The 26,279-nt window shown below is 45.6% G+C and overlaps 1 protein-coding gene across 9 annotated transcripts in view; it reads right to left on the bottom strand.

Moving 5' to 3' along the window:
* The window catches only part of DENND2A (DENN domain containing 2A), a 125,781-nt gene that overhangs the window by 70,851 nt on the left and 28,651 nt on the right, over positions 1–26,279 (bottom strand). For 6 of the 9 annotated variants that reach the window (XR_013415646.1, XM_077997553.1, XM_077997555.1 and 3 more), the window contains exons 2-4: positions 17,399–18,537; positions 3,085–3,212; positions 1,070–1,191 (exon numbers count right to left, since the gene is read on the bottom strand). Coding sequence is in view for 8 of the 9 variants with exons in the window: in XM_077997553.1 (XP_077853679.1) it covers positions 1,070–1,191; positions 3,085–3,212; positions 17,399–18,393 (1,245 nt within the window). In the remaining variant the exon portion in view is untranslated. Of the gene's footprint in view, positions 1–1,069; positions 1,192–3,084; positions 3,213–17,398; positions 18,538–21,668; positions 21,771–26,279 lie in introns of all 9 variants that reach the window. The other 3 variants (XM_015135055.3, XM_077997551.1, XM_015135057.3) reach the window with 1 other exon arrangement.

A 26,279-nucleotide genomic window follows, 5' to 3' on the forward strand; every position in this document is an offset into this window, starting at 1 on the left:
TGGGTGCCAGGATACCTGTTACAAATGCTAGCCCTGCAGGCAGTAGGTTGAAATTACCATCTACATGAATATGTTATATTATCTATATGCATATGGTATGTAACTCCAAAAGGTTCAAAAGGATATTCTGTAAAAAGAAGGTCAGCCTTCCCCCCCTCCGGGTGTTCAGACAGGACAACCCCTCTGAGGTCCTCAGTTCCTCACGCTTGGGTGTCCGCACACAGATTGTTTTTTCACCTCCAATATTGGGGATGAAGATATTCTTATACATACATGTGTGAGTTTACATATATGTATATTCTTTCATATTTATATATATGCATATCTTTCACTAAAAAAACCCACATACAGACATGTGCGAGTTTACATATATGTATATTTTTTTCATTAAGAAACCCACAGGCTGGACGTGGTGGCTCACGCCTGTAATCCCAGCACTTTGGGAGGCCAAGGCTGGTTGATCACTTGAGCCCAGGAGTTCAAGATCAGCATGGCCAACATGGCGAAACCCAGTTTCTACAAAAAATACAAAAATCAGCTGGGCTGGTGGCATGTGCCTATAATCCCGGGTACTTAGAAGGCTGAGTTGGGAGGATTATTGAGTCTGGGAGTTCACTTGCAGTGAGCCGTGATTGCACTACTGCACTCCAGCCTGGGTGACAGAGCGACAACACCCTGACTCAAATCAACAACAACAACAACAACAACCACCCACAAATACTTTAAAACTACTGTTCTACATCATGCCTTTCCATCTTGTATCTTAGAGTGTACTCTATGTTAAGACATTCTTAACAGTTGTACGGGACAGATGTACATCTTTTATTTACCCTGTTTGAGGAGGTTTCTGAGCCTGAAGCTCAATGGTATTTTAGGAAGCTTTTTTGAGCAGGGGGGCTCCAAGAGAACTAGAGGCAGAAAGACCAGTCAGCCAGCAATGTACAAATCCAGGAGCCTGGCAGGGCAAGTGGGGGTGGCCTGGAGTTCCAGCGCTGGCCGGAACTCCAGAGTGCTCAAGGCCACCGTGCTGTGGCCCCCTCTCTTGCCACCACTCCCTGGGGACTCATACCTTGGTGAGCGTGTCAGGGATGGAAGAGGTGGGAGAAGCAGGAAAATTCAAGACACACTTCTTTCCCAGGCAGCGACCATGTAACTCGATGTCCTCATAAGGGTTCTCCTTCATTGGCGGATCTGTGTTCAAAGGCAATGTGTCAGAACCTGGGAACACTGAGGACATTTCCCTTTTCGAAACACTGAGGTCAGCATCTTGGCCTCTCCTGTCTTGGTGCCTGCTGTTTTGCCATCCATGCGCCCCTCCTCTTGGTAGCAGCCCCTGATTTCACTGGGTTACCTCTGTATCTCTTCATCTGTGGCCATGGGAGATTAACTCCATTCTCAGTTTCAGTGCTTTAGCTAATCTAGGTATCCCAAATCCCTGCCTCAGTGATCAGTTTAGGGAAGGGCTCATATTCTAAGCCTAAGGGGATATCACTGCATGGCCTTCCCGGGCTCCAAAGGTGAATAAGGGACCTCGGCTGGTCTAATGAGGGTGAACCTCAGGATTTCTGGTGGGACTTGCAGGATACAAGCTCTTCTCTCCACCAGGAAGATATGAATTCCAGGAAGCTGGTGGCAGCCACTGTGGGGATCCTGGGAAGCCTGCTGAGAATAAAACTAACCTGAGAGGTAAGAAATAGAGGAAGGAGGCTGGGTGTGGTGGCTTACACCTGTAATCCCAGAACTTGGGGAGGCTGAAGCGGGTCGATCACTTAAGCCTAGGAGTTTGAGACTAGCCTGGGCAACATGGGAAAACCCCGTCTCTACTAAACACACACACACACACACACACACACACACACACACACACAAATTAGCCAAGTGTGGTGGTGGGTGCCTGTAATCCCAGCTACTTGGGAGGCTGAGGCAGGAGAATCGCATGAACCCGGGAGGCAGAGGCTGCAGTGAGTCGAGATTGTGCCATTGCACTCCTGGGCAACAGAGTGAGACTCCTGTCTCAAAAAAAGAAAGAAAGAAAATAAATGGAGGAAGGAAAAGCTAGTTTAGTTGTTTTCTGTTCCTTATAACTGAAGCATCCTCTTAGGTAGTCACTGCTAAGAGAAGTCCAGATCTCTCTCCCACTTCAGATCTGGGAATCCCGCTGCTTTGGCAGGAGCCCATCTCCAGCAGCCTGGACACATGCAATTCCAATTGCTTAGCTCAGTATCTGCCCTTCCTCAAACGTTCTATTTCCTCCTTCTGCAAGTTTTTTCTAGTATTGATGATTACATGCCCGCATGTCTGTGTATATCCACCCTACCTGCCCCTCACTTGCACACACATACGGGTTTCTCCCTTTTACCAGCTTGTTTCTTCTCCCAGCCCTCACCCCCACCATAAGCAGTTGGATTCGCCTTTCACTAAAACCATCAACCTCCCTGAAGATGACTGAACTCACCAAACTCTGAATCTGAGACCCGCTCTGAAATCTCAGAGGAAGCTTTGGAGCCCAAGTTACTTTTGAAATCACAGACACGCATTTAGTCTGTGTTCTGATGCCGTTAGTGCCACACTCTGACGGTTTCTGAAGGAGGCGCTGGTGTGTAGTGTTTTCTTTCATTCAGTAATCCCTGCAGTTGACCGAGCATCTGTCATAAGTGAGGGAGTTGACATACCATTCTCTTCAGTCCTTAACCTTGCAAGGGAGCTAGCTTCATTCTCATCATGCAGATGGGAGAACTGACGTTCAGAGACGTGAAGTCACCCGCTCAATGTCCTGCGGCCAATAGGCAGCAGAGCCAAGACGTGGTTCTGGATCTTCAGACTCTAGGCCCCACGCTTCTTGCTACGCCACGCTGCTACACTGCCTCCTTGGCCACGCATCACCAGCCAGTCTTCCCCCTCCAGCCCCAGAGTCTCTCACATATCCCGCGAGGCTCGCTCTCCCACCCCACCTGCCTGCTCTCTCATCCGAGTGCACAGGTGTCTTCGAGTGTCTGCATGTGTATTTCCAGCAGCCAGCCCCACTCTCCCTCCCCTTTCTCCCAGACAGATTCAGACCCACACACAGACACTGTGGCCTCTTACCTAGAATGTCTTCATAGACGTTCTCCTCCGATAAAGTACGTGTCAGCCCCAGCTTAGTCTGCGCGTACCAGTCCACCCTGCTGCTCTCAGAGGAAGACTGCAGTAAATCTTCAAACTCATAGGACTTTCTGGAATGTGCAAGATGGGAGGAAAAAAACAAAGAATTTGAATCAAATTAGATTCAGAGAATATATTAATATGTCCCCTCACCCAAATTTTCCTTTTCTAGGAAAAATTATTACCGAAATCAACTTCTTTTATTTTATTTCATTCTTAGAAAAACTATTACCAAAATCAACTTCTTTTATTTTATTTCATTTTTTGAGACAGAGGCTTGCTCTGTCGCCCGGGCTGGAGTGCAGCGGCGCCATCTTGGCTCACTGCAACCTCTGCTTCCTGGGTTCAAGCAATTCTTCTGCCTCAGCCTCCCAAGTAGCTGGGACTATAGGCATGCACTGCCATGCCTGGCTAGTTTTTGTATTCTTAGTAGAGACGAAGTTTCACCATGTTGGCCAGGCTGGTCTCAGGTAATCTGCTGACCTCAGGTGATCTGCCCGCCTTGGCCTCTGCAAGTGTTGGGATTACAGGCGTGAGCCACTGTGCCCGGCCTGAAATCAACTTCTTTTATTGTAAAAGGTGTGAAAATCCATGAATAAGAGGTGTGGCTTTTATGTGCAAGAATGTTCATGCTATTATGCTAAGTGAAAATAATAAAGTATATGTAAAAAAATACAATCCCAACTTTGTAAACAAACATATACATAGAAAATAAAAAAGGGGGCCAGGCGCAGTGGCTCACTCATATGGACAGGGACTGTCCATACTATTTTACAAATCACGACACTAAGTTTCAGCCCATTTATGTAGTTCATCCAAGACTAAAAGGCTTGTGAATAAAGATATGGAACAGTCCTTATTATAGTATAGATAGTCCCTGACTATCTTATTACAGTATAATCAGGGACTGTCTATGCCATAGGTACACAGCACCACGCCCTGCTAATTTTTGTACATTTTTGTAGAATGGGGTTTTGCCATGTTGCCTGGGTTGGTTTCAAACTCCTGACCTCAAGTGATCCTCCTGCCTGGGCCTCCCAAAATGCTGGGATTACAGGTTGGAGCCACTGTGCCCAACCCAAAATTACTACTCTTATCCCCCCTCCTTTTTTTTTTTGAGATGGATTCTCACACTGTTGCCCAGGCTGGAGTGCAGTGGCATGATCTGGGCTCACTGCAACCTCTGCCTCCTGGGTTCAACTGATTCTCCTGCCTCAGTCTCCTGAGGAGCTAGGATTACAGGCATGCACCACCATGTCTGGCTAATTTTTGTATTTTTAGCAGAGACAAGGTTTCACCATGTTGGCCAGGTTGGTCTTGAACTCCTGACCCCAGGTGATCCACCTGCCTCAGCCTCTCAAAGTGCTAAGATTACAGGGGTGAGCCACTGCACGCGGCCTCTTACACACATTTTATCTATCAGAAGACAGAGGCATAGAGAGATTAGATAAATTGCTCCAGGTACATTCGGAAAAAGTGGTGGAATCAGGGTCTGACTCCAGGAAGTCTGGCTGGAGACTGATGCTCTTAATGACACAAGGCATTATGTATGGAGAGCATTTATTTAAGTGAGGCACATCAGGAGGAAGCTGCATTCACAGGCTCCAAACTAAAACAGGCTGAATTTCAACAGTTTGTCGTTGGGAACCTGAACTAATTTTCCATGCAAAACTGCATTACACAGTGATAATCACATTACTGCATTACACAGTCCTGTGCGATACCCAGGCAGACCCTCTATTTCCCTCACATAGTAAGTAATCTATGCTATGAGGAGATGCTATGAACCCTCACAGGGAAAAGGCGGACAGGAAAGGGCCATTTCACTGGGAGCCAGGCAGTTTCTCCCACTCTCAGGGCCAGGGTAGTAACCACCACCTACAGGTAAAGCCTTGACTGCCCAGAATTAGAGCATGACCCTGGCTGAGTTTGGCCTTTTCTTTGAGAGAGAGAAAGGGGCTGTAGCTGTGCCTTGCTTTGCCATGGTGAGAGCTCTATTTATTTTTAGAAACAGGGTCTCCCTCTGTTGCCCAGGCTGGAGTGCAGTGGTGCCACCATAGCTCACTGCAGCCTCAAACTACTGGGCTCAGGCAATCCTTGTCCCTCAGCTTCCTGAGTAGGTGAGACTGCAGTTGCATGCCACCATGACCGGCTAAGTTTTAATTTTTTGAGGAAATGGGGGTGTTGCTCTGCTGCCCAGGCTGGTCTCAAACTTATGGGCTCAAGCGATCCTCCTGTCTCAGCCTCCTTGTTGTCTGAGATTATAGTTCTGTTTTTATTTTTTAAAATCTCATTGGAAACAACATTTGTATAGGTCAAATTTCAAAATGATAAAGTACCTATGAAATAATGTCTGGATCTTTAAAATGTTTTCATAATAAGTGCCCTAACAACAAAAGATATTTGTACGGGTTAAAGGCTCTCCAAATCTCAGCAGACCGCTTGCTTATTTAAAGCACGTGCAACGCAGGCCGGGCGTGGTGGCTCATGCCTGTAATTCCAGCACTTTGGGAGGCCAAGGTAGGCGGATCACTTGAGGTCAGGAGTTCATGACCAGCCTGGCCAACATGGTGAAACCTTGTCTCTACTAAAAATACAAAAATTAGCCGGGCATGGTGTTGTACCCCTGTAATCCCAGCTACTCAGAAGGCTGAGGCAGGAGAATCACTTGAACCCGGGAGGTGGAGGTTGCAGTGAGCTGAGATTGCGCCACTGCACTCTAGCCTGGGCGACAGAGAGAGACTCTGTCTCAAAAAATAAAGTACATACATACATACATACATACATACATACATAGGTAAAACTAAAGCACATGTAATGCAAGCGGGAATCCGGATTATGTGTTGGGGTTTGTTGGGATGGGATTAGCCTTTATCCCAGTGGTTACTGTCAGACACCTGGGATTTCAAGACATAGTTTGAATGTTTTGTATAATCTTTCTATATTTCCAAGAACACGATGCTAATATAAGAGTTTGGGCCAGACACAGTGGCTCATGCCTGTAATCCCGGCACTTTGGGAGGCTGAGTCAGGAGGATTGTTCAAGGCCAGTCTGGGCAACAAAGTAAGATCCCATCTCTACAAAAAATAACAATTACAAAAATTAGCTGGGCGTGGTGGCATGTGCCTGAAGTCCCAACTACTTGGGAGGCTGAGGTGGGAGGATCCCTTGAGCCTAGAAGGTGAAGGTTGCAGTGAGCCGAGATCATGCCACTTGCACTCCAGCCTGGGTGAGAGAGTGAGACCTTGTTACTGGAGAAAAAAAAAAAAAAGTCAGCCATGCTTTGCATTTGATTTCTGACACATAAAAGGTATCACTAGTCTAAACAGCATTAGAAAAGTCCAATTTGAAAACAATTAAAAACTCCCTTTAAAAAAATTAAGATGGGGGTAGGTGCAGTAGCTCACACCTATAATCCTAGCACTTTGGGAGGCCAAAGCAGGTGGACTGCTTGAGTTCAGGAGTTTCAGATCAGCTGGGCAACACAGCAAGACTCTGTCTCTATAAAAAATACAAAAATTAGCTGGGTGTGGTGGGGCACACCTATAGCCTCAGTTACTTGGGAGGCTGAGGTGGGAGGATCCCTTGAGCCAGGGAGTGGGAGGATGCAGTGAGCCAAAAGCAAGCCATGCATTCCAGCCACTGCACTCTCACTCATTTTGAGACAGAGCGAGACCCTGTTTCAAAATAAAAGATGGTTATTCACATTGCAAAACTAATTTGCAAAACAATTCATCAAAAGGTTTCTCAAATAGCAGCTCTATTTCTTGTATTTAAGTGTTGGTTTTCAGGTGACTAATTCCTATGCAGTAAGTCTGAAAGGCAAACAAATTAACATGAGGTCCAGTACATTAGAAGATCAAGGAGAAGCCAGAAATCTTTACCTGTCCAGTTTCTAGAACTAGTGGGAAAATAGGATTCCAATTACAACATTGGATCTATCATTGTCATGTGTCGGTAACACATGCCAAAGCATTTAGAAAGTTAGCTCTTCCTAGCAGTTCTTTATTTTCTTTCTCTTTTCCTTCCTTCCTCCCTCCCTCCCTCCCTTTCTCTTTCTTCTTTCTTTCTTCTCTCTTTTCTCTTTCTTTCTCCCCTTCCTTCCTTCCTTCCTTCCTCTTTCTTTCTTTCCTCCCTCCCTCCCTTCCTTCCTTTCTCTTTCTTTCTTTCTCTCTCTCTCCTTCCTTCCTTCTTCTCTTTCTTGCTTTCTTTTTCTCCTCTCCCTTCCCTTCCTTCCTTCTCTTTCTTTATTTCATTCTTCCTCTCTCTCGCTTTTTCTTTCTCCTCCCTTCCCTTCCCTCCCCACCCCTCTCCTCCCCTCCCCCTTCCTTCCCCTCCCCTTTCTTTTCTTTTCTTTTTTTTTTTTGTGACAGAGTTTCCCTCTTGTCACCCAAGTTATTGTCACCTAGGCGCAATCTCGGCTCACTGCAGCCTCTGCACCCTGGGTTCAAGCAATTCTCCTGCCTCAGCCTCCCAAGTAGCTGAGATTACAGGTGGCTGCCACCACGTCCGGCTAATTTTTTTTTTTTTTTTTGAGACGGAGTCTCACTCTGTCGCCCAGGCTGGAGTGCAGTGGCGCAATGTTGGCTCACCAAAAGGTCCACCTCCTCAGTTCACACCATTCTCCTACCTCAGCCTCTCCAGTAGCTGGGACTACAGGCGCCCGCCACCATGCCCAGCTAATTTTTTTTTAAATTTTATTTTTAGTAGACACAGGGTTTCACCGTGTTAGCCAGGATGGTCTCGATCTCCTGACCTTGTGATCTGCCCACCTTAGCCTCCCAAAGTGCTGGGATTACAGGCATGAGCCACCGTGCCCAGCTAATTTTTTGTTTTTAGTAGAGACGGGGTTTCGCCATGTTGGGGAGGCTGGTCTCAAACTCCTGACCTCAGGTGATCCGCGCCCTGCCTTTTTTTTTTTTTTTTTTTTTGAGAGAGTCTGGCTCTGTGGCCCAGGCCGGAAGGCAGTGGGGTGATCTCGGCTCACTGCAACTTCTGCCTCCAGGGTTCAAGTAATTCTCCTGCCTCAGCCTCCTGTGTAGCTGGGATTACAAGCACCTGCCACCATGCCTGGCTAATTTTTGTATTTTTCATAGCGATGGGGGGGTTTCACCATGTTGGCCAGGCTGGTCTTGAACTCCTGGGCTCAAGCAACCCACCCACCTCAGCCCCCCAAAGTGCTCGGATTACAGGTGTGAGCCACCATGCCCGGACCACCTAGCATTATTTCTATAGCCTACATAAATGTCAGGGACATCAGTCCTCCCCTTCTGAGGTTCAGGTAGGTGATCAGGCTCCCTGAAGAGGAGAAAGGTGATCACACTCATCCTCCAAACGCTAAGCTAATTCTGTTCTGTACAAATTATTTTTTAACTTGAAAGTTTTAGTATCCTCAATTACACATTAACTTTGAGAGAAAGGAAACTGTGAAAGGTTAATGAATGATAACCACATCCAAACAGGCTTCTCTCTAATTTAAACATGTTCAGCATTCATTCCACATCCTGCCTGCATGTTTAATAAGTAAACATGCGAATCACATTGCATTGTGCTCAAAGTGGGTGACACAAAGGCGAGAGGTCCCTGCCTTTGGGGAGCCCACAGCCTGGGAAAGGGGTGTAACTTCCACTCAGCCTCACTTTACTTCCCAGGTCCTCAAATGATCATTTGGTATTTGGTACTTCTGAGTTTCAGAGATGCTAGAATGAGCTGGTTGTTCCAAAGAACTTTGCTGAAGGGCATTATAACCTATGCAATAGGCAAATTTCAGCAACCAATGCCAAACACTGTGATTCTGAGTCGTATTTTGAATGTTCTTCACGACTTCTCCATATTTTTGTAAATGAAATCCTAACTTAGAGCTCCTTCTGTTTGGACAATGCACAAGAATCTCAAAGCTGAACTCGTAATCCCATTGCTTCTCCCTGATGAGAACCAGCTCCTTGCCCAGTGTTGCCATCCAGAGGTTTAGGTCTTAAACCTGGAAATCAGACTCCCAGCATCCCTCCCACTTACTGCCTATGTCTAACTAGTTAACCCAAGTTTTACCTCCAAAGCATCTCTTGAACCCACCCACTTCTCTCAGTCCCTAAGGCAGCTACACCACAGGGTAACCATAAGATCTCACTGTTCCTCCCCATCACCTCTCCCCATCTGCCCACTGGTGCCCACCCAGTCTCCAGGCTGCTGCTAGGATGGTCTCTTAAACATGCAAATCTTATGTTTTTTTCTTTTTCCTGAGACGGAGTTTCACTCTTGTTGCCCGGGCTGGGGTGCAACAGCGTGATCTAGGCTTCCTGCAACCTCCGCCTGCTGGGTTCAGGCGATTCTCCTGCCTTAGCCTCCCAAGTAGCTGGGATTACAGGTGCCTGCCATCCATGCCCGGCTAAATTTTTGTATATTTACCCAAAACGAGATTTCACCATGTAGGCCAGGCTGGTCTTGAACTCCTGGCCTCAGGTGATCCACCCCACTCAGACTCCCAAAATGTTGGGATTACAAGCGTGAGCCGCTGCGCCCAGCCTTAAACGTGCAAATCTGATCATCTCTCTCCCCTTCTTAAAAATGTTCCCGTTTTCCATTGCCCTTAGGTAATAGGCCCAAATCCATACTGTGTGTACAGGTCCAGAAGGCTTTCAGGCCTCACCCCAGACCCTTGCTGGCCCCTCGGGCCACACTCCTGCCTTGCAGTTCCTCTGACATGATGCAGTCTTTCAGGGCTTTCACCTATTAGTTCACTCAAACTGAACGCCCACTCCCCACCCTCCTGCTGGCCTGAGCGTCACTTCCTCTTGATCCCGTCTGTTTCCCTGATAGGCTACACATCCCTACTGAATGTTCCCATGGCACCAGGATTCCTCACAGCGCTGACAGCAGTTATGATCACACCAGCTGTGTCCTTCTAACTATTACTGGTTTGCAAATCCTGTGAAGACAGAGTCTCTGTTTATCTTGCTCATTATTACATTCCTATGTCTTAACACTCAATAGGTACGTGGTAAATATTTGTTGGTTGAATAAATGAATGAATATTTTATTTTATTATTTAGTTAGTTGTGTTCTGTTGCCAGGCTGGAGTGCAATGGTGCATCTCAGCTCACTGCAACCTCTGCCTTCCGGTTCAAGTGATTCTCCTGCCTCAGCCTCTCAAGTAGCTGGGACTACAAGCGCGCGCCACCACACCTAGCTAATTTTTGTATTTTTAGTAGAGACGGGGTTTCACCATGTTGGTCAGGATGGTCTCCATCTCTTGAATTTGTCATCCACTTGCCTCAGCCTCCCAAAGTGCTGAGATTACAGGCGTGAGCTGAGATTACCGTCTGAGATTACCTTGCCGGGCCTATTTCATTTTTTGAGATGGAGTCTTGCTCTGTGCCCAGGCTAGAGTGCAGTTGCACGATTTCGGCTCATTGCAACCTCTGCTTCCTGGATTCATGTGATTCTCCTGCCTCAGCCTTCCAAATAGCTGGAATTGCAGGTGTGTGCCACCATGCCTGGCTAATTTTTGTATTTTTAGTAGAGACAGGGTTTCCCCACATTGGCCAGGCTGGTCTCAAACTCCCGACCTCAAGTGATCTGCCCACCTCGGCCTCCCAAAGTGCTGGGATTACAGGCGTGAGCCACCATGCCTGGCCCAGTGAATAAATATTTTAAAAGCTGGTTTTAAGTGCCACATTTACTGTTTATAATTTATCTCTACTTCAAGATTAAAAAAAAGCAGCTGTATTCTTGAGTTAATTTTTAGCAAATTGGTTTGAATCCATTTCCCCCAGGATTATTTTCATCTATGGATTAAAAAAGCTTGGCTACAGGTCAGGTGTGGTGGCTCATGCCTGTAATCCCAGCACTTTGGGAGGCTGAGGCAGGCGGATGACAAGGTCAAGAGATCGAGACCATCCTGACTATCATGGTGAAACCCCGTCTCTACTAAAAACACAAAAATTAGCTGGGCGTGGTGGCACGCGCTTGTAGTCCCAGCTACTTGAGAGGCCGAGGCAGGATAATCGCTTGAACCGGAAGGCAGAGGTTGCGGTGAGCTGAGATGCGCCATTGCACTCCAGCCTGGCGACAGAGCAGGTTTGAGTCTAGGAGTTCAAGACCAGCCTGCTGGGCAACATAGTAAAACCCTGCCTCTACGAAAGTACAAAAATTAGCTGGGTGTGGTGGCGTGTGCCTGTGGTCACAACTACTCCTGAGGCAGAGGTACGAGAATCGCTTGGCCCAGGAGGTGGAGGTTGCAGTGAGTCAATACTGAACCACTGCACTCCAGCCTGGGTGACAAAGCAAGACCCTGCTAAAAAAAAAAAAAAAAAAAAAAACAAAAAAAAAAAAAAAAAACTTGGCTAGCCTGGCACCTAGCAACCATTTATTTATTTATTTTTATTTTTTTATTTAATTTTATTTTTTTTTGAGACGGAGTCTCATTTTGTCGCCCAGGCTGGAGTGCAGTGGCGCGATCTTAGCTCACTGCAAGCTCCACCTCCCGGGTTTGCACCATTCTCCTGCCTCAGCCTCCTGAGCAGCTGGGATTACAGGTGTGCGCCACCACGCCCAGCTAATTTTTGTATTTTTAGTAGAGACAGGGTTTCACCATGTTGGTCAGGCTGGTCTCGAACTCCTGACCTCGTGATCCACCCACCTCGGACTTCCAAAGTGCTGGGATTACAGGCGTGAGCCACCACGCCCAGCCCCCTAGCAACCATTTAAAACATCATCCAGCTGGGTTGGAAACCAAGGATGCGCTGACTTCCATCATCCTCCTCCAGCTGCCAGAGTCTTTCTGCCTGTCTATCCTGAGTGGCCACAGGCAGCTCTTCCCCATGGCTCACCATACCCCAGGAAGGGCATTCCTACCCCCAGGTGCTCAGGGCAGGCGGCTAGGCAGAAGGAGGCTTCCGTTAGCTCTCAGCTTGCATTCTGTTATCAGGTAGCTCCTCCACTGTATACTAGGACCACTCACACGGTTTCTGCTTTTCTCTATCCTGGATTCAAACCCTAAATGTCAGAAGGAAAAACTATTTCTGTCCCCCATTGTGGCTAATATCCAACAATTTGCACCTTTCAATGAGAAATGACATGAAAATCACTCTTGTAATGGACAACAGCAACCTTGGAAGAGCAAGCACCATCTCTCTGTTTTCCAGTGCAGCTTCTATTGAAATTAATGGCTTTACTAAACCAAGTTTCTCAGAAGCTTCCAGAGTAGCTTTTGCTCTAAACATCAACTAAATCGAACAATGTCCTCCTTTGAAGACTTGAAACACTCAGTTTTTAGACGTGGTAATTCCGAGTTGTCTCAGGGACATCTTGCCGCCTGAGACGGACCACCGCTTGGCTGGTAAGTTAATTTTAACTGTTAAACTGGTGAGAGCCGAGGGCTGCTGCCCAGCCAGAGAGCTGTGGGGAATCCGTATCGGTCCCATAGAAGATGGAAATTATGGAATCAATAACAGCACAGTGTGATCTGGCAGCCATATAATGACTGAGGTTTCGTGTCCTCAAGAAGTTCTGAAAGTCTTACACTAAAGCCCCAAGGAAAGACCAAATCTATATGGTGCCAAAACAATCAGCTGAAAAGTTGAAATTTTGGTCAAGGCAGTTATTTGGTTTCATAAAGATCTACAAGCTGTCACATGACCAAGGTAAACAAAAATTTAAAAATCTGAATTCCAGTTAAGACATTTTGAGAATGTAGATACATGTGAACTCAGGATGCTGCTCACACTTAAAGAGTAGGAACTTTTCTTGTTATACGTTGGCCTTAAGGCATTCTTGCCAGAGCTATTAAATGTATGCCATAAAACACATAGAACCAAGTTAATGTTGCTGTAGGAACCTTATCTTTGGAATTTCCTGACATTTGAGGGTTTCTCATTTTCCATTTGAGGATTGAAGGCCTGAGTCCTTGCATTTAATTTCCTGGGGCTTTAGAGAAATGAAGAAAGAAGAGAGAAGACAGCAAATAGAGAGGGAGAGAGGAAAGGAGGGAAAAGGGAAGGAAAGAGAAGAGGAGAAAAGAAAAAAGAAGAGAGAGAAATGGGAAGAGAAAAAGAAAAATACGCTTTCTTAAACCGAGGCTCTGAAGCCACAGGTTTTACTCTTAAGGAGGTGAACTAATGGGCCTATGAAAATAAGCTGAGTACATTCTCTAAGGCACACACAGCCTGGCCATGAAATTCTAAACCCTCATAACCTCTAAATCCTTAATCATTTCTTTCTTCAACCTTGGTTTGGCTTTCCTCCCTCAGAGGGGGTGGTGCGTCTGCCAAATTCGTGGTACAGGCCTTTTTGTTTTTAAGAGATAGGACCACAGTAAAGAGCATACTTTATTTTTTTAAGAGTAGAAAGTGAACATCTTGCCCTAATCACCTCCATTGTACTATTTTAAACAAAATGAAAAACCCAAAGCCAAAATTGTTAAAACACAGCTGATGCAACCATATTCAAACTGGCCAAGAAAAATTTCATCTTTGGCCTGAAATAAGTAACTTTAGCTGGTTATAAAGAAAATGCTGGAAGACTGAAAAGCACAGATGGTAGTTAAGAGAGAAAAGATAATGGGAATAACTGTTCCCCAGGTTGACTCGCCTGCCCAGTGATGACACAGATGAAGGATTCCAGTTTCCCAGAACCAACCTGTCCCTGGGGCTGTGGGGCCTCCTTGGAGGAACAGCCAGAAGGGGCGTGGAAGGGCTGCTGTGGGAAGCACTGGGCAGGAGCAGCAAAGTCATGGGAGTGCTCGGGGACCCGGGCTTTGGCAGTGGCTGGAGAAAGGATTTATTATTGGAGATGGATTCAGATTTTCTCAGAACATAAAGAAGGAAGCATCTAAGTTCTTCTCCAGACCTCACGTAACACTGACACTCAAACCTAGTAAAGGTAGTGCAATCATCCTGTATGTATTCTGTACAAAAAAAGATAGTGCAATAAAACCCAAGTATAGACCAGTCCAATTTATTTACTGATCCAAAAATCTTAAAATATTAGCAAATAAAATTCAGTAGTACATTAAAAGAATAATAAACCAGGCCCGAATGGGAGTTCATCCCCCACATTTAAGGATGGGTTAGTATTAAGATATAAATTCACTATGAATGGATCAGAGCAGAAGAATCATATGATCATCAGGAGTTTCTGAAAAGTACTTTAACAAAAATCTAATCTCTAATCCTAATTTTTAAAACTCTAAGTTAAAAAATAAATATAAAAGGACACTAACTTGATAATGTAAAAACATATCTCAAATAAGAGTGCCTGCGAGTGAAACTCTAGATGCATTACCATTAAAGTTAGGGGTGAAGTAGGGCTGCACACTGCTTTCAGCACTATGATTTAACACTGTTCGGAATTCTCAGCCAGTGCAATTTGGTAAGAAAATTAGGTATAAATTAAAAAGAAAAAGGTAAAATGATGATTCTTTTAGACAATATGGTTATATTCATAGAAAGCCCAAGAGAATCAACTGACAGATTATTAGAAATGATAAGAAATTTAAGACGTCTTAAAACATATATATATATACACACACACACAAAATAAGTAGTTTTCTTAAATACAAAGACCATATGAGAAAAAAGACTACATTAACCATTGCATTAAAAAGAGAAAAGACTTAGAAATAAACGTAGCAAATACACAGCATGCCAAATAATTATATATTAATAACAAAAACCCCCACATATTTTGTGTATGTGAAATCTGATAGTAATATTTAGAACATTCAGAAAAATACAGGCAGAAACGCTCAAGACATTTTTGGAAAAGGTGAATAATAAGTAAATAAACAAATAAGAGGTTTATAATTACTAAAAAGGAGAGAGACAAAACGATTATTATTTTTTGCATATGAAATGATGTTATATATAGGAAATCCAAGAGGATCAACTAATTATTAGCAACATTAATAAATTTCTATAAGCCCTGCTAGATATTAAAATATATTATGGGCTGGGCATGGGGTTCATGCCTGTAATCCCAGCACTTTGGGAGTCCAAGGCAGGAGATCACGTGAGGTCAGGGGTTCAAGACCAGCCTGGCCAACATGGTGAAACTCTGCCTCTACTAAAAATACAAAAAATTAGCCAGGCGTGGTGGTGTGCCCCTGTAATCTCAGCTACTTGGGAGGCTGAGGTGGGAGAATTGCTGGAACCCGGGAAGCAGAGGATGCAGTGAGCTGATATTGTGCCACCACACTCCAGCCTGGGTGATACAGCGAGACTCTATCTCAAAATAATAATAATAATAATAATAATAATAATAATAATACATTATGAATTTAAAATAAATAGTTTGGTACTGAAAAAGATATAGCCTGATTAATGAAACAGAATAGAGCCATAGAAAAATAAAACACTTAACACATATTGAAGAGGCTCTGTACTAAGTTTATGTTTACACATGTTAACTCATTCAATCTTCACAACAACTCTGTGAAGTGGTTACTATAATATAATTATCACCATTTTACAGGTAGGTAAAATGAGGCCAACACAAATTTAGTGGCTTGTCCAATGTCCCACAGCTAGTAAGTAGCAAAACTAGTAATACTATATGCTCCTTATCACAGCATTATTTGTAAACTGGGAATAACTTACATATATTTACACATATATATATACACATATATATGTAAATAAATTCTAGAATATGCAAGTTTTTTTCCCCCTTGAAGAGAACATAAGAAATTATGCTATTTACAGCCAAAAGAATCATCCTACATGACAGACCATGTTGAGTGGGGGGTGACAGGATTTAATTTATAGTTTATATTTTTAGAAGACTCCTCTAGCTGCTGAGGGAGGAATGTTCTGGGGGTGGGAGGTGAATCTAGGATGATTAAGATGGTAGCAGTGGAGGAGATATAGGCAGATTTGGGATAAATTAGGAGGGGGTATGTGGAAAAAGATAGGAATTGAAGATGACTTTTTAGGTTTGTGGCCTAACCAGTTAAACAAAGGGTGAAGCCATTTAGTAGGATGACAATTATTGTAAGAGGAGGTGGTTACTGGCAGCCTGGATGGAGAATTTAGGTTTGGACATGTTAAGTACGAATGACAAGACAACCAAATGAAGATCTGAGCAGGAGATGACTACACAAACCTTAAGCTGGGAGAGGGAGCTGGGGCTGAATGCCTCAATCTGGGAATCATAAACATGACATTGACATTGAAAGCCATGGGACTGGATGAGATCATTTAGGGAGTGAGTGTAGACGGAGAAGAAAAGTCTCAGGTCTGGCCCTGGGTTGAGGTGGGGATAGGTTCGGGGTGTGCTCTGACAGACAGGAAAAAAGAATGGAACTCAGAGGAGCCAGAGAAACAGGACTTCCAGGGACGTGGGTGACCCAGAAGCCAAATGAAGGAAGTGTTTCAAGATGGAGCGAGTCAACAGGTGTTCCTCGAATACTGAGAGGGGCCAATTAAGAAAAGAACAAAGAACTGGCAATTGGATTTAGCAAGATGGAGGTTACTGGTGGCCTTGGGACAGGGTACTTTCAGGAACAGGTTCCCAAAGCTCAATGGAGTGGGTCAGGAGAAAATAGGAGGTGAAATGATGAAAGGGAGTATGACAACTATCCTGAGGAGATTGCTCTAAAGCTGGTTTCTAGATTAGTGGGTATCAAACCAAGTAGCATGTTACAGAAATGGACTAGAGATTAAGTTGCACAATAGAAAAATTGTTTTCGAAGCACAGATTTTATTTTTAAGCATTAACATGCTTTATTATTTAATGTGTTATTTTAACATTATAAAATATTCACAGTGCGTGCATCCATATGTATAAATGAGGAAACTGAGGCTTCGAGAGGTTAAACAACTTGTTTAAGCTCACATAGATAGACACTGATCGGGCCAGTGTAGACTCCAGGCAGTGTGTTTCTAAAGCCCATACCAAGAAAAATTCAAGCACTGGTAGTTAGCAGGGACTACTAGGTTGTAGACTGCCAGGGTTAACATGAGTCCTTCATTTAACTCTTGGTTACTGTCCCAATTTCAAGTCCTTATTACATCTAAAGGGTAATTTTTAAAAGCAAATACTCTTCTTTTTTGAGGACTGAGAACAAACACAAAATACATGCATCATGTACCAAGTTTCCAGGTTAATTAACAAAGTATCTTAAGCTGTGAACCATCTGGACTACAAGATCCATCAGTTTAATAAAACAAATAATTCAGCTGAGAACAGACAGTTACGATGGGACATAAACCACTGAGAGAGCCAGGTGGCAACGCTCTGCCCTGCCACACCGGCACCTACCTGTGGTCTGCACTGGATTTCTGTCTCCCAGTCCACAGTCTTCTGTTCACAGAGGACGGCGGGGGAGAGGAGGGCAGAGGCGGGGGAGGTAGCGAGGGCAGAGGAGGCAGGTTTCTTTTCTCTTTCCTGAAGCCGATGCCAGGCTTCCCATCTTTGTCCCCTTCTCCGGCATGTTTGAACGTTCTCCGGGGTTTTGGCAGAGGGTTGATGAAGGGCTTTGTGGGGGAACCCTCCGAGCCCTTGTACACGTTCTCAAGGCTCCGGTCCCAGGGCCTTCTGCACGAGCCTTTCCTGTCCTCCACAGCCCCGGAGGCAGGCTCCCTGCCTTCCAGGTCGGAGGGGTGGACCCTCTGGCTGACTTCCGAGCCACTCCCGCCTCCCAGGTTCTCAGGAAGGGTGGGCCCCGCCTCTGCCTTTTCAGGTGGGCAGTGTGAGGAGTAACAAGTTCCTGGCAGCTGAGGATCCAGCCCTGCCGACCCATCCTTCAAAGCCTGCTCGAGTTTCTTGACCTGCTTCAGCACCGAGAGGTGATCGTTCTGAAAGCGTAGCTTGCCAAGTCTTGGCTCTCGGCCTCGGCTCCAGCTAGGATCCACTTCCCGGTCTGGCTGGCTTAGGTCTTGCCCCGGCTCTGGGTCCTGTCCCGCGACGTTCACTGCTCCTTTATTCCTCTGCTTCTCTGTGCTCTCTGTTCCTGGCCTCATTCCATTCTTAGCCTCTGTGACCTGAGTTCTCACCCCATCACTACTCCTCCTCTCCAGCAGACAGGACGTCAGATAATCCCCCTGTGCATCTGCTCTCCTGCTGGGTGCAGGAGCGGGCACCTCTTTCTTCCCTTCCCATTCTGATATCTTGTCCTTTATGTTGAGGGACTTGTGCCGGGGTCCGGCTCTGGCAGATGAGCAAGGGTTCTGAACGCCTCCGAGCTGCTTCTTCCCAGCCCTGCTGGCTTCCGCAGCTGGGTCACTGATGATCATATCCAAGCTGAACATATCCATTCTCGACTCTAGCGTGAGGTTGCGGAGCCCTTCCGGGGGGCTCCTTCTGAAGCCCGACTCCTGATCAGTCTCTAGGAAAGGAATGGAGGACTTAAGCGATGCCTTCGAGGGTCTTTCTCAGTCCTTGGACCTTCCACCTTGACCCTGCACAAGAAAGACAAACACCAGGTGAGTGATTCTTATTGTTCTTGGCTGGTCACAGAGATTTGCTAGAACTTAGATATAAATGTTATATGAAAGTCACAAACCACAAACATTGAAATCCCTATTTAAAAAAAAAAATCACTTTGTGGGCAGGGTGCGGTGGCTTGCGCCTATAATCCCAGCACTTTGGGAGACTGAAGTGGGAGGATCACTTGATGCCAGGAGTTCAAAACCAGCCTGGGCAACATAACAAGACACCCATCTCTACAAAAATGTTTTTTAAACCATCAATTTGTGTTTTTCTTGGGGAGACAGCATGGTGAAATGAAGGAGCAATCAGGTTTTGGAGTCGAATAGGCTTGGGTTTAAATCCTAATTCAGCCACGTGACCTTAGGCAAGTTGTTTAAGTCCTCTAAACCTCGGTTTCCACCTCTGTAAAATGAAGATAATAATAATATAGGCCAGGCATTGTGGCTCATGCCTGTAATCCCAGCACTTTGGGAGGCCCAGGCAGGTGGATCACGAGGTCAGGAGTTTGAGACCAGCCTGGCTAACACGGTGAAACCCCATCTCTACTAAAAATACGAACATTAGCCGAGTGTGGTGGCAGGCCCTGTAATCCCAGCTACTCACTTAGGAGATTGAGGCAGGAGAATTGCTGGAACCCAGGAGGCAGAGATTGCAGTAAGCTGAGATTATACCACTGCACTCCAGCCTGGGCGACAGAGTGAGACTGTCTTAAAAATAAAAATAAAATAGTAATTTCATGAGGTAAAAGATTACATACGCTGTTTTTCCTGCTTTTTGTATCTGCAGGCAGTTCTTTGCAATGACTATTTAAAAACTAAAACATCATCACACGTCATGAAGTTTGTGCTACCCGTGAACTTGACAAATTGTCTGATTCAAGTGGGCAAAGCCACAATGACTGGGTGCATCTGAACAGAGCCTCCTCGGGAATGGAGCCTCACTAGAGTGAGCTCTCCACGAGCCTTGCCACCAGAACAGGGATTGTTTTGTTATTTTGGCCTGTTGTGGCCAACTCTGCACCCCTAGCACCCAGAACAATGCCCAGGAGAGTTGGTGGTCAATAAATATCTGGTGCATGAATGAATGCGTGAATAAAGAGGCAGATTCAGACTTCACACTTGGCCTAGAAATGCACTGTCTAATAGAGTGGCCACCAGCCACACGTGACTATTTAACCTTAAATCCAATGAAATTCAAGCTTCAGTTCCTCAGTTACACCTGCCACATGTCAAGGACTCAGAAGCGCCACGTGGCTGATGGCTACTGTACTGGATGGGGAAGAAGAATATTTCCATCACTGAAGAAAGTTCTGGTCTAGAACGTATATGTAATGATATATGCTTCCAAATGTAATTTTAGGAGATTAGGTAATGCCATGAAGATATTAAAAATCATTTTGAAAGGAAAACATTTTTAGATTAGTCTAACAAAAATGAGAGTATTTGTGTTTTCCAATGCAAACATTCTTCCACCAGCAAAGACTGGGCACAGTGACTTTAGATGTGCCGACACTAGCTAACACCTCCTGGTGCCCATTTTCTGAATGTATAGATCTGACCGCATGGAAATTCTGAAACTCCAGTTAAGGTTCACTGTGAGGGATGAATAAATAGCAATTTCATGCATCCTGTTACTATTCAGCTTTCTATTCCAAAGGTTGTTTGTGTAAAGATCTCTTCCTCAATGGAGACATTAGCACATAAATTGCGCCACAGTTCTTGGTTGCACGGCATAAATTAGAAACTTGTGAAAATGCAAACACATTTTTTGGCAAACACATTTTCCTATTTTAAATATGGCTATCAAGGCAGAATTCCTTATTTAAATAAACAATTAGGGTTCAAAACAGTGTGTTTACAAAGAGAAAATATTTTTAAATTGTTCCGTCACCACTGGGGACATTAGCATGGATTCAGATTTTAGTCAGAATCGTGTGTTATTTCACTGAGGGTTCGAAAGGCAGAAGTGATAGTCCTTGCTCTCACAGTGCTAGAGGCAAGATGGAGAGAGAGACAGACACACACATTAAAAACACAACAATCCAGGTTAGTGCCTGTATGGGGATGACTGATGATCTACAACATGGTTATTAATGTCCTATGTGCTGTGAGGCACTATTGCCTAGTAGCTAAATACATGGGCTTTGGAATTGAGGGACTTGAGTCTTGAATCCTAAGTTTTTCATCTTCCTTCTGCAGACTGAAACCTTATGAGTCAGAGGCCACATTTATGTTGTTTACTGTGTCTGGTGCATAGCAACTAGTCAACAAATATTTATTCAATGAATGAATGAATTCATGAGTTAACATGTAATATGCCCAAAGTACAGCATACATTCTAAATCTCGGTATCAACAAATGGAAACTATTATTATTGTAAGTATCATAGTTATTGTCTAAGAGCCCAAACACATGGAGTGACGTCACAATCATGGAAACTCTGTCTGAAAACTCGAGAGGAACAAAGGATGGCTTGCTGCAAGCTCACACTGGATTTACAAAACTCATGCAACAGAGGCAAGGATGCTGCAACCGCCCTACGAGTCCCCAGGGACAGAGTTCCTGCTCCACGTGGTTGCCAGCCCAAGAGTTTCTAGAGTTCCTGTTTCTAGGATTCTCCCGTCCCGTAAGGGGTTCCAGCCTGGGGCGCAGAGCTGAGAACCCCTCAGTGGCTGCCAACTGCTTTGTGGAATGTGAGAGGATCGGAGAAAGGGCTCCATCTGGGGAGAAGGAAACAAGCACACTGATATTAGATGGGAAAACTGACTGTGGACAGGTACAGCTGCAAAGACTTAGGACTCAAACATACTTAAAATACCTGAACATCCTAGTAGTTAGAAAAATACACCTGGAATTGGAACGCATCATGGGGACAGGGCTAAAGTTGCCGGGGGATCATCCTCTCCACACACCGGCCATTAGGCAGACTCTCTCTTGACCACTTTGGCCTGAAGCCTTAAATGAGTGCAGTGCATGGAGACGGTCTGCAGGAGTCTCATTAGAATGACCTGGAAAAGAGCTCCTTAGCTCAAGGAAGTAGAATCGGTGAAGAAGGAAAGGTGGTAGGAGAGTAAGAAGCTGGGCCAGCGTAGTGTTCTTACTTGTCGGCCAATTTGTAGCTCAGGTTTTCAGTCTGGCTGTGGCTGCCCTTGGCCGGCCTGCACACTGTCATCATGTCAGCACCGAGGGGAGCTCCAGGTCGCCTGGGGGGATAGGGATGCACACCCAGTGAGCCACGACAGCAGGGCCTCCCTCAGAGGGCAGTAAATCTAGGCCCACACTCCAAACTATTTATCCCTGGTAGGTTCCACCCAGGAGCAGGGGGTGGAAAGAACACACAATTTGGAATCTCCGGCCTAGCAGGTAGAGCAAGGGTGCAATCTTGAGGTCCACCCGGATTCAGAACTCATGCCACCCTCTTTGTATATATCTTTTTTGCTCATTTGTTTGTTTTTTGGAGACAGGGTCTGGCTCTGTTGCCCAGGCTGGAATGCAGTGGCATGCTCTCAGCTCACCACAACCTCTGCTGCCTGGGCTCAAGTGATTCTCATGCCGCAGCCTCCCCAGTAGCTGGGATTACAGGTGTGCACCACCACCCTTAGATAATGTTTGTATTTTTAGTAGAGATGGTTTTTCACCTTGTTGGCCAGGCTGGTCTTGAACTCCTGGCCTCAAGTGATCCGCCCGCCTCAGCCTCCTTAAGTACTGGGATTACAGGCGTAAGCCACTGCGCCTAGCCATCTTTGTATATATCTTTTAGTTAAGTTCACCAAAAATTTTAAGAATACATACAAACTTAGAAAGCAAAACATAAACAACAACAAGACCCAATGCTTTTTCAGGCTCTCTAAGAACCACTGTGATGAGCTAATAGTCCCCAAAGAAGAAAGTAGTTGCCCTTTTATTTGACACAAGACATCAACCACACACCAAAGTGGAACTGTCTCCACAGGGATACTCTAGCCTTCTGCGAACCCTGACACTGGGTGTAAACCCACACTGCCCTTGTCTGCAGAGCCCCGCATGGGGAGCCCCTCCCAGCTCCTCCAAACTGAGGAGGAAGAAACACCCAGTCATGAGGTCATCTGTCTGGTCTGAGGAACACCAGGAGATGATCTTGACAAGCCCAGGAATCCCACTGAGTTCCTTAAACCCCCCAAATAGCAAGGCCTGTGTGGACACCAAGGCAGCAGCCTCAGCTCAGAAGTAGCAGTCGAAGACTCTGGTGCCTGACCCCCATATAAACTGAAGTAACTGATTAAACTTCATTGCTTCATAGCAAGTCCCTCCAGAACTCTGTGGGAAGAAGTGTCTCCCAACACGAGCATAAATGGACATGGCTCAGGTGAAGGTGCTGGCAAGATGAGGCCCATCAGAGAAGGCCAACAGCATGGGCCACGCAGTCCTGTAAGGCAGGAACACCAGCTAGCTGGTCCTCCCTAGTGGAGGGGAGCCGCCTCCTTGACTACAGCTCAAGGCATATCAGGATACTGGGTATTCACATTACTTTTCCAGGGAAGCCCCCTCCCAGCTCCTTCTCCAGTTTCCAAGATTCCTACCCTATTTCCCAGGATGGTTTCCCTGTTAGGTGATGGGACGGCTGCCGGATGTCCTGGCCTGGGCATCCTCTCCCTCCAGAGAAATCAAAGGGCAGAACTTCAAGACATGCAGGTAGCTCTTGAGAACAAGGAGACGAAGGGAGGAAAGCCAGAGAGGAAGAGAAAAAGAAAAGGAGAGTGCACATGGGTAACAAACGAACAAGAGGGAGGCTGGGGAACCATGAGCTGAGGGAGCAAGGAAAGGAACAGACACGTCTGCCAACTGTGTGTGTGTGGGTGGACAGGAGCATGGAGCTCTGGCCTGTCCATGGAGTTCAGCTGTCCCCCTACCCAGCAACTCAGCACCAGACATCGTAGGGCTTGATCTATGTTGTAACCAAGCCTACTTCTTTAAAGTAGCCAGGCCCCAGGGCTTGCCCATCCCATCATGCAGCATAGCCCTGAAAGGCCTTTCAGGGACAGGAAGGAACTCATTGTCCCTCTTACAAAGCTCCGCAGAGCTGAAAGCTTCTGGAGTCCCTCCACTTGGCTGGGCCCACAGACACTACTCTTCTGTCCAGCATCTGGCAGAGGCCCCAGTGGACGTCAGGGAGAACAGCCCCTCCCCACCACTGCCACCACCCTCCACGCAGACCAAACCCACAAGAATCCAACCTTGTTCCATATGAGCCAGCAGCTCTCTTCCAAGCTGGCATCCCCTTTCATTGGCACTAGGACAACGTGCCAGGCCGTGTGCAGGATGCACCGGAGGACTCAAAGATGAGTGAGACACAGTCTCTGCCGTCATCAACAGCACCAGGGCTGTGCCTGGGTCACAGTCAACTCTGTAACTCCTCCCATGCCCTCAAGAAAACAGTTTCCCTATAGTTCTCAGGAAGCACAGCTTTTCCAAAAGGAAAAAAGTCCACTGTGTCTAATGCACAGAGATGCATGTGTGAACCTGGAGGTCAAAGATCACAAAAAGCACTTAAACAACATGGTACTTAAGTGAACTCACTTCCCATCAGGGAGTAATAACTTCCAGCACGAAAACCACGATCTCTAGAGAAACGGCTGATGCCGTATACTGAGAAGCAAGTGCAGGGGGCTTCAGAGGCTGGCACTAAGGGGGCATAGAATCCCCCTGCACACTCAGCAATCAATCCATCAGCATTTCTGAATTCACAAAAATATTAAAAATGCTGCTATAAAAAATTGACCTTTCCCTTTTTGTCTCTGATGATTAGCAATTGTTAACTGGCTGGGCACGGTAGCTCACACCTGTAATTCCAGCACTTCTGGAGGTTGCGGTGGGCTGATCACTCGAGCTCAGGAGATTGAAACCAGCCTGGGCAACATGGCAAAACACCGTCTCTACAAAAACACAAAACTTAACCGGGTGTGGTGGTGCATGCCTGCAGTCCCAGCTACTTGGGAGGCTGAGGTGGGAGGATCTCTTGAGCCCAGCAGATGGAGGTTGCAGTGAGCTGAGACTGCACCATTGCACTCCAGTCCAGGTGACAGAGTGAGACCCTGTGTCAAAAAAAAAAAAAAAAAAAAAAAAAAAAACCAAAAACCATTAATTAAGTAACGAACCCAGCTGAATTTGCTAGTTGGGAGTGCTCTGTGACTTAAAATACCATGATAAACTTCATTATCACTTTACAGGTCCGGGATTGTGAGATAGAACTATTTTCCAAAGTGTGGTCCATGGGGGATTAGTTCCAGTCAATCTGGGGACCCTGTCAGACATGCAGATTCCTGGGCGCCTCTCCAATGTACCAAGACGTACCAAAGCGAACTGTCTGAGGGCTGCTCTGGAATCGGCATTTAAATATGGTAAATCAAAGGCCATAGAGGCCAATGTCCTGGCCTGGGCATCTCTCACTCCCAAGAAATCAAAGGTCTGGGCTTCAAGACAGCTTGAGTTTTTACACAACCCAAGGTTCCTTATTTCTTTTTAGGCAATTTGGTCTTGTGATCCAAGTAGACTATATTCCAAGAGAGATAATGGAATGATTGATAGTAATAACACATTTTCCCACTCAACTGCTTTCCATAAAAATAGAACTTTCTATTAACCAGATGGGCTTATTATTAATAATTTTAATTAGACTGGCTGTGCATGGTGGCTCATGCCTGTAATCTCAGCACTTTGGGAGGCCAAGGCGGGCGGATTACTTGTGGTCAGGAGTTTGAGACCAGCCTGGCCAACATGGGGAAATGCTGTCTCTATTAAAAATACAAAAATTAGGTGGGCGTGGTGGTGGGCGCTTGTAATCCCAGCTACTGGGGAGGCTGAGGCAGAAGAATCGCTTGAACCCGGGAGGCAGAGGTTGCAGTGAGCCGAGATCGCCCCACTGCACTCCAGCCTGGGCAACAAAGCGAGACTCTTTTTTGAGACTCTTGTCTCAAAACAAACAAAAAAAAATTAGACTAAAAAGTCATACAAAATTTTGAAGCTAGCTGATGAGTACACAAGAGTTCATGTAATTTTTGTAGGCTTGAACATTTCTGTAAGTTTCAGAAACTAAGTCCTACAAGCTGAAGAAAAGTATTTTTAAAATTCTAACATCTATAGCTGATGATGTTTATCAACCCAGTCCATAATCTAACCCTGTTGTTCCTCTTGCTGAAGTGAATACTGTAAAATCTTTTCTTGGCTCAAAAATTTTGTTTGGCCATTGACATGATGTTGACTGGAGGGTTCAGAAGTTAAGAAGCTGGGTGGGACTGGTCTGAAGGCAGTGAGTCAACTCAATTGATTATTCACAGTCAGTTATGTATCCAACTCCTTATTCTACTCTTCCCCTCTCTTCCCCTCTTCTCACTACTGCATTTGACTAGTATCTTTGTGGGATTTTTTCAAGTATTCTTTTTTTTTTTTTTTTTGGAGACAGGGTCTCGCCCTGTCACCCAGGCTGGAGTGTGAGCCTGATAGAAATGCTCTAAAATTTCATAGCGGTGATAGTTGCACAATACGGTGAATACACCACAAGCCACTGAACTGTACAGTTTAAGATGGTGAACGTTGGCTGGGCGTGGTGGCTCACGTCTGTAATCCCAGCATTTTGGGAGGCAGAGGCAGGTGGATCACCTGAGGTCAGGAGTTCGAGACCAGCCTGACCAACATGGTGAAACCCCGTCTCTACTAAAAATACAAAAAATTAGCCA

The sequence above is a fragment of the Macaca mulatta genome, chromosome 3 (assembly GCF_049350105.2).
Source record: "Macaca mulatta isolate MMU2019108-1 chromosome 3, T2T-MMU8v2.0, whole genome shotgun sequence".
In the NCBI taxonomy this organism is placed as follows: domain Eukaryota; kingdom Metazoa; phylum Chordata; class Mammalia; order Primates; family Cercopithecidae; genus Macaca; species Macaca mulatta.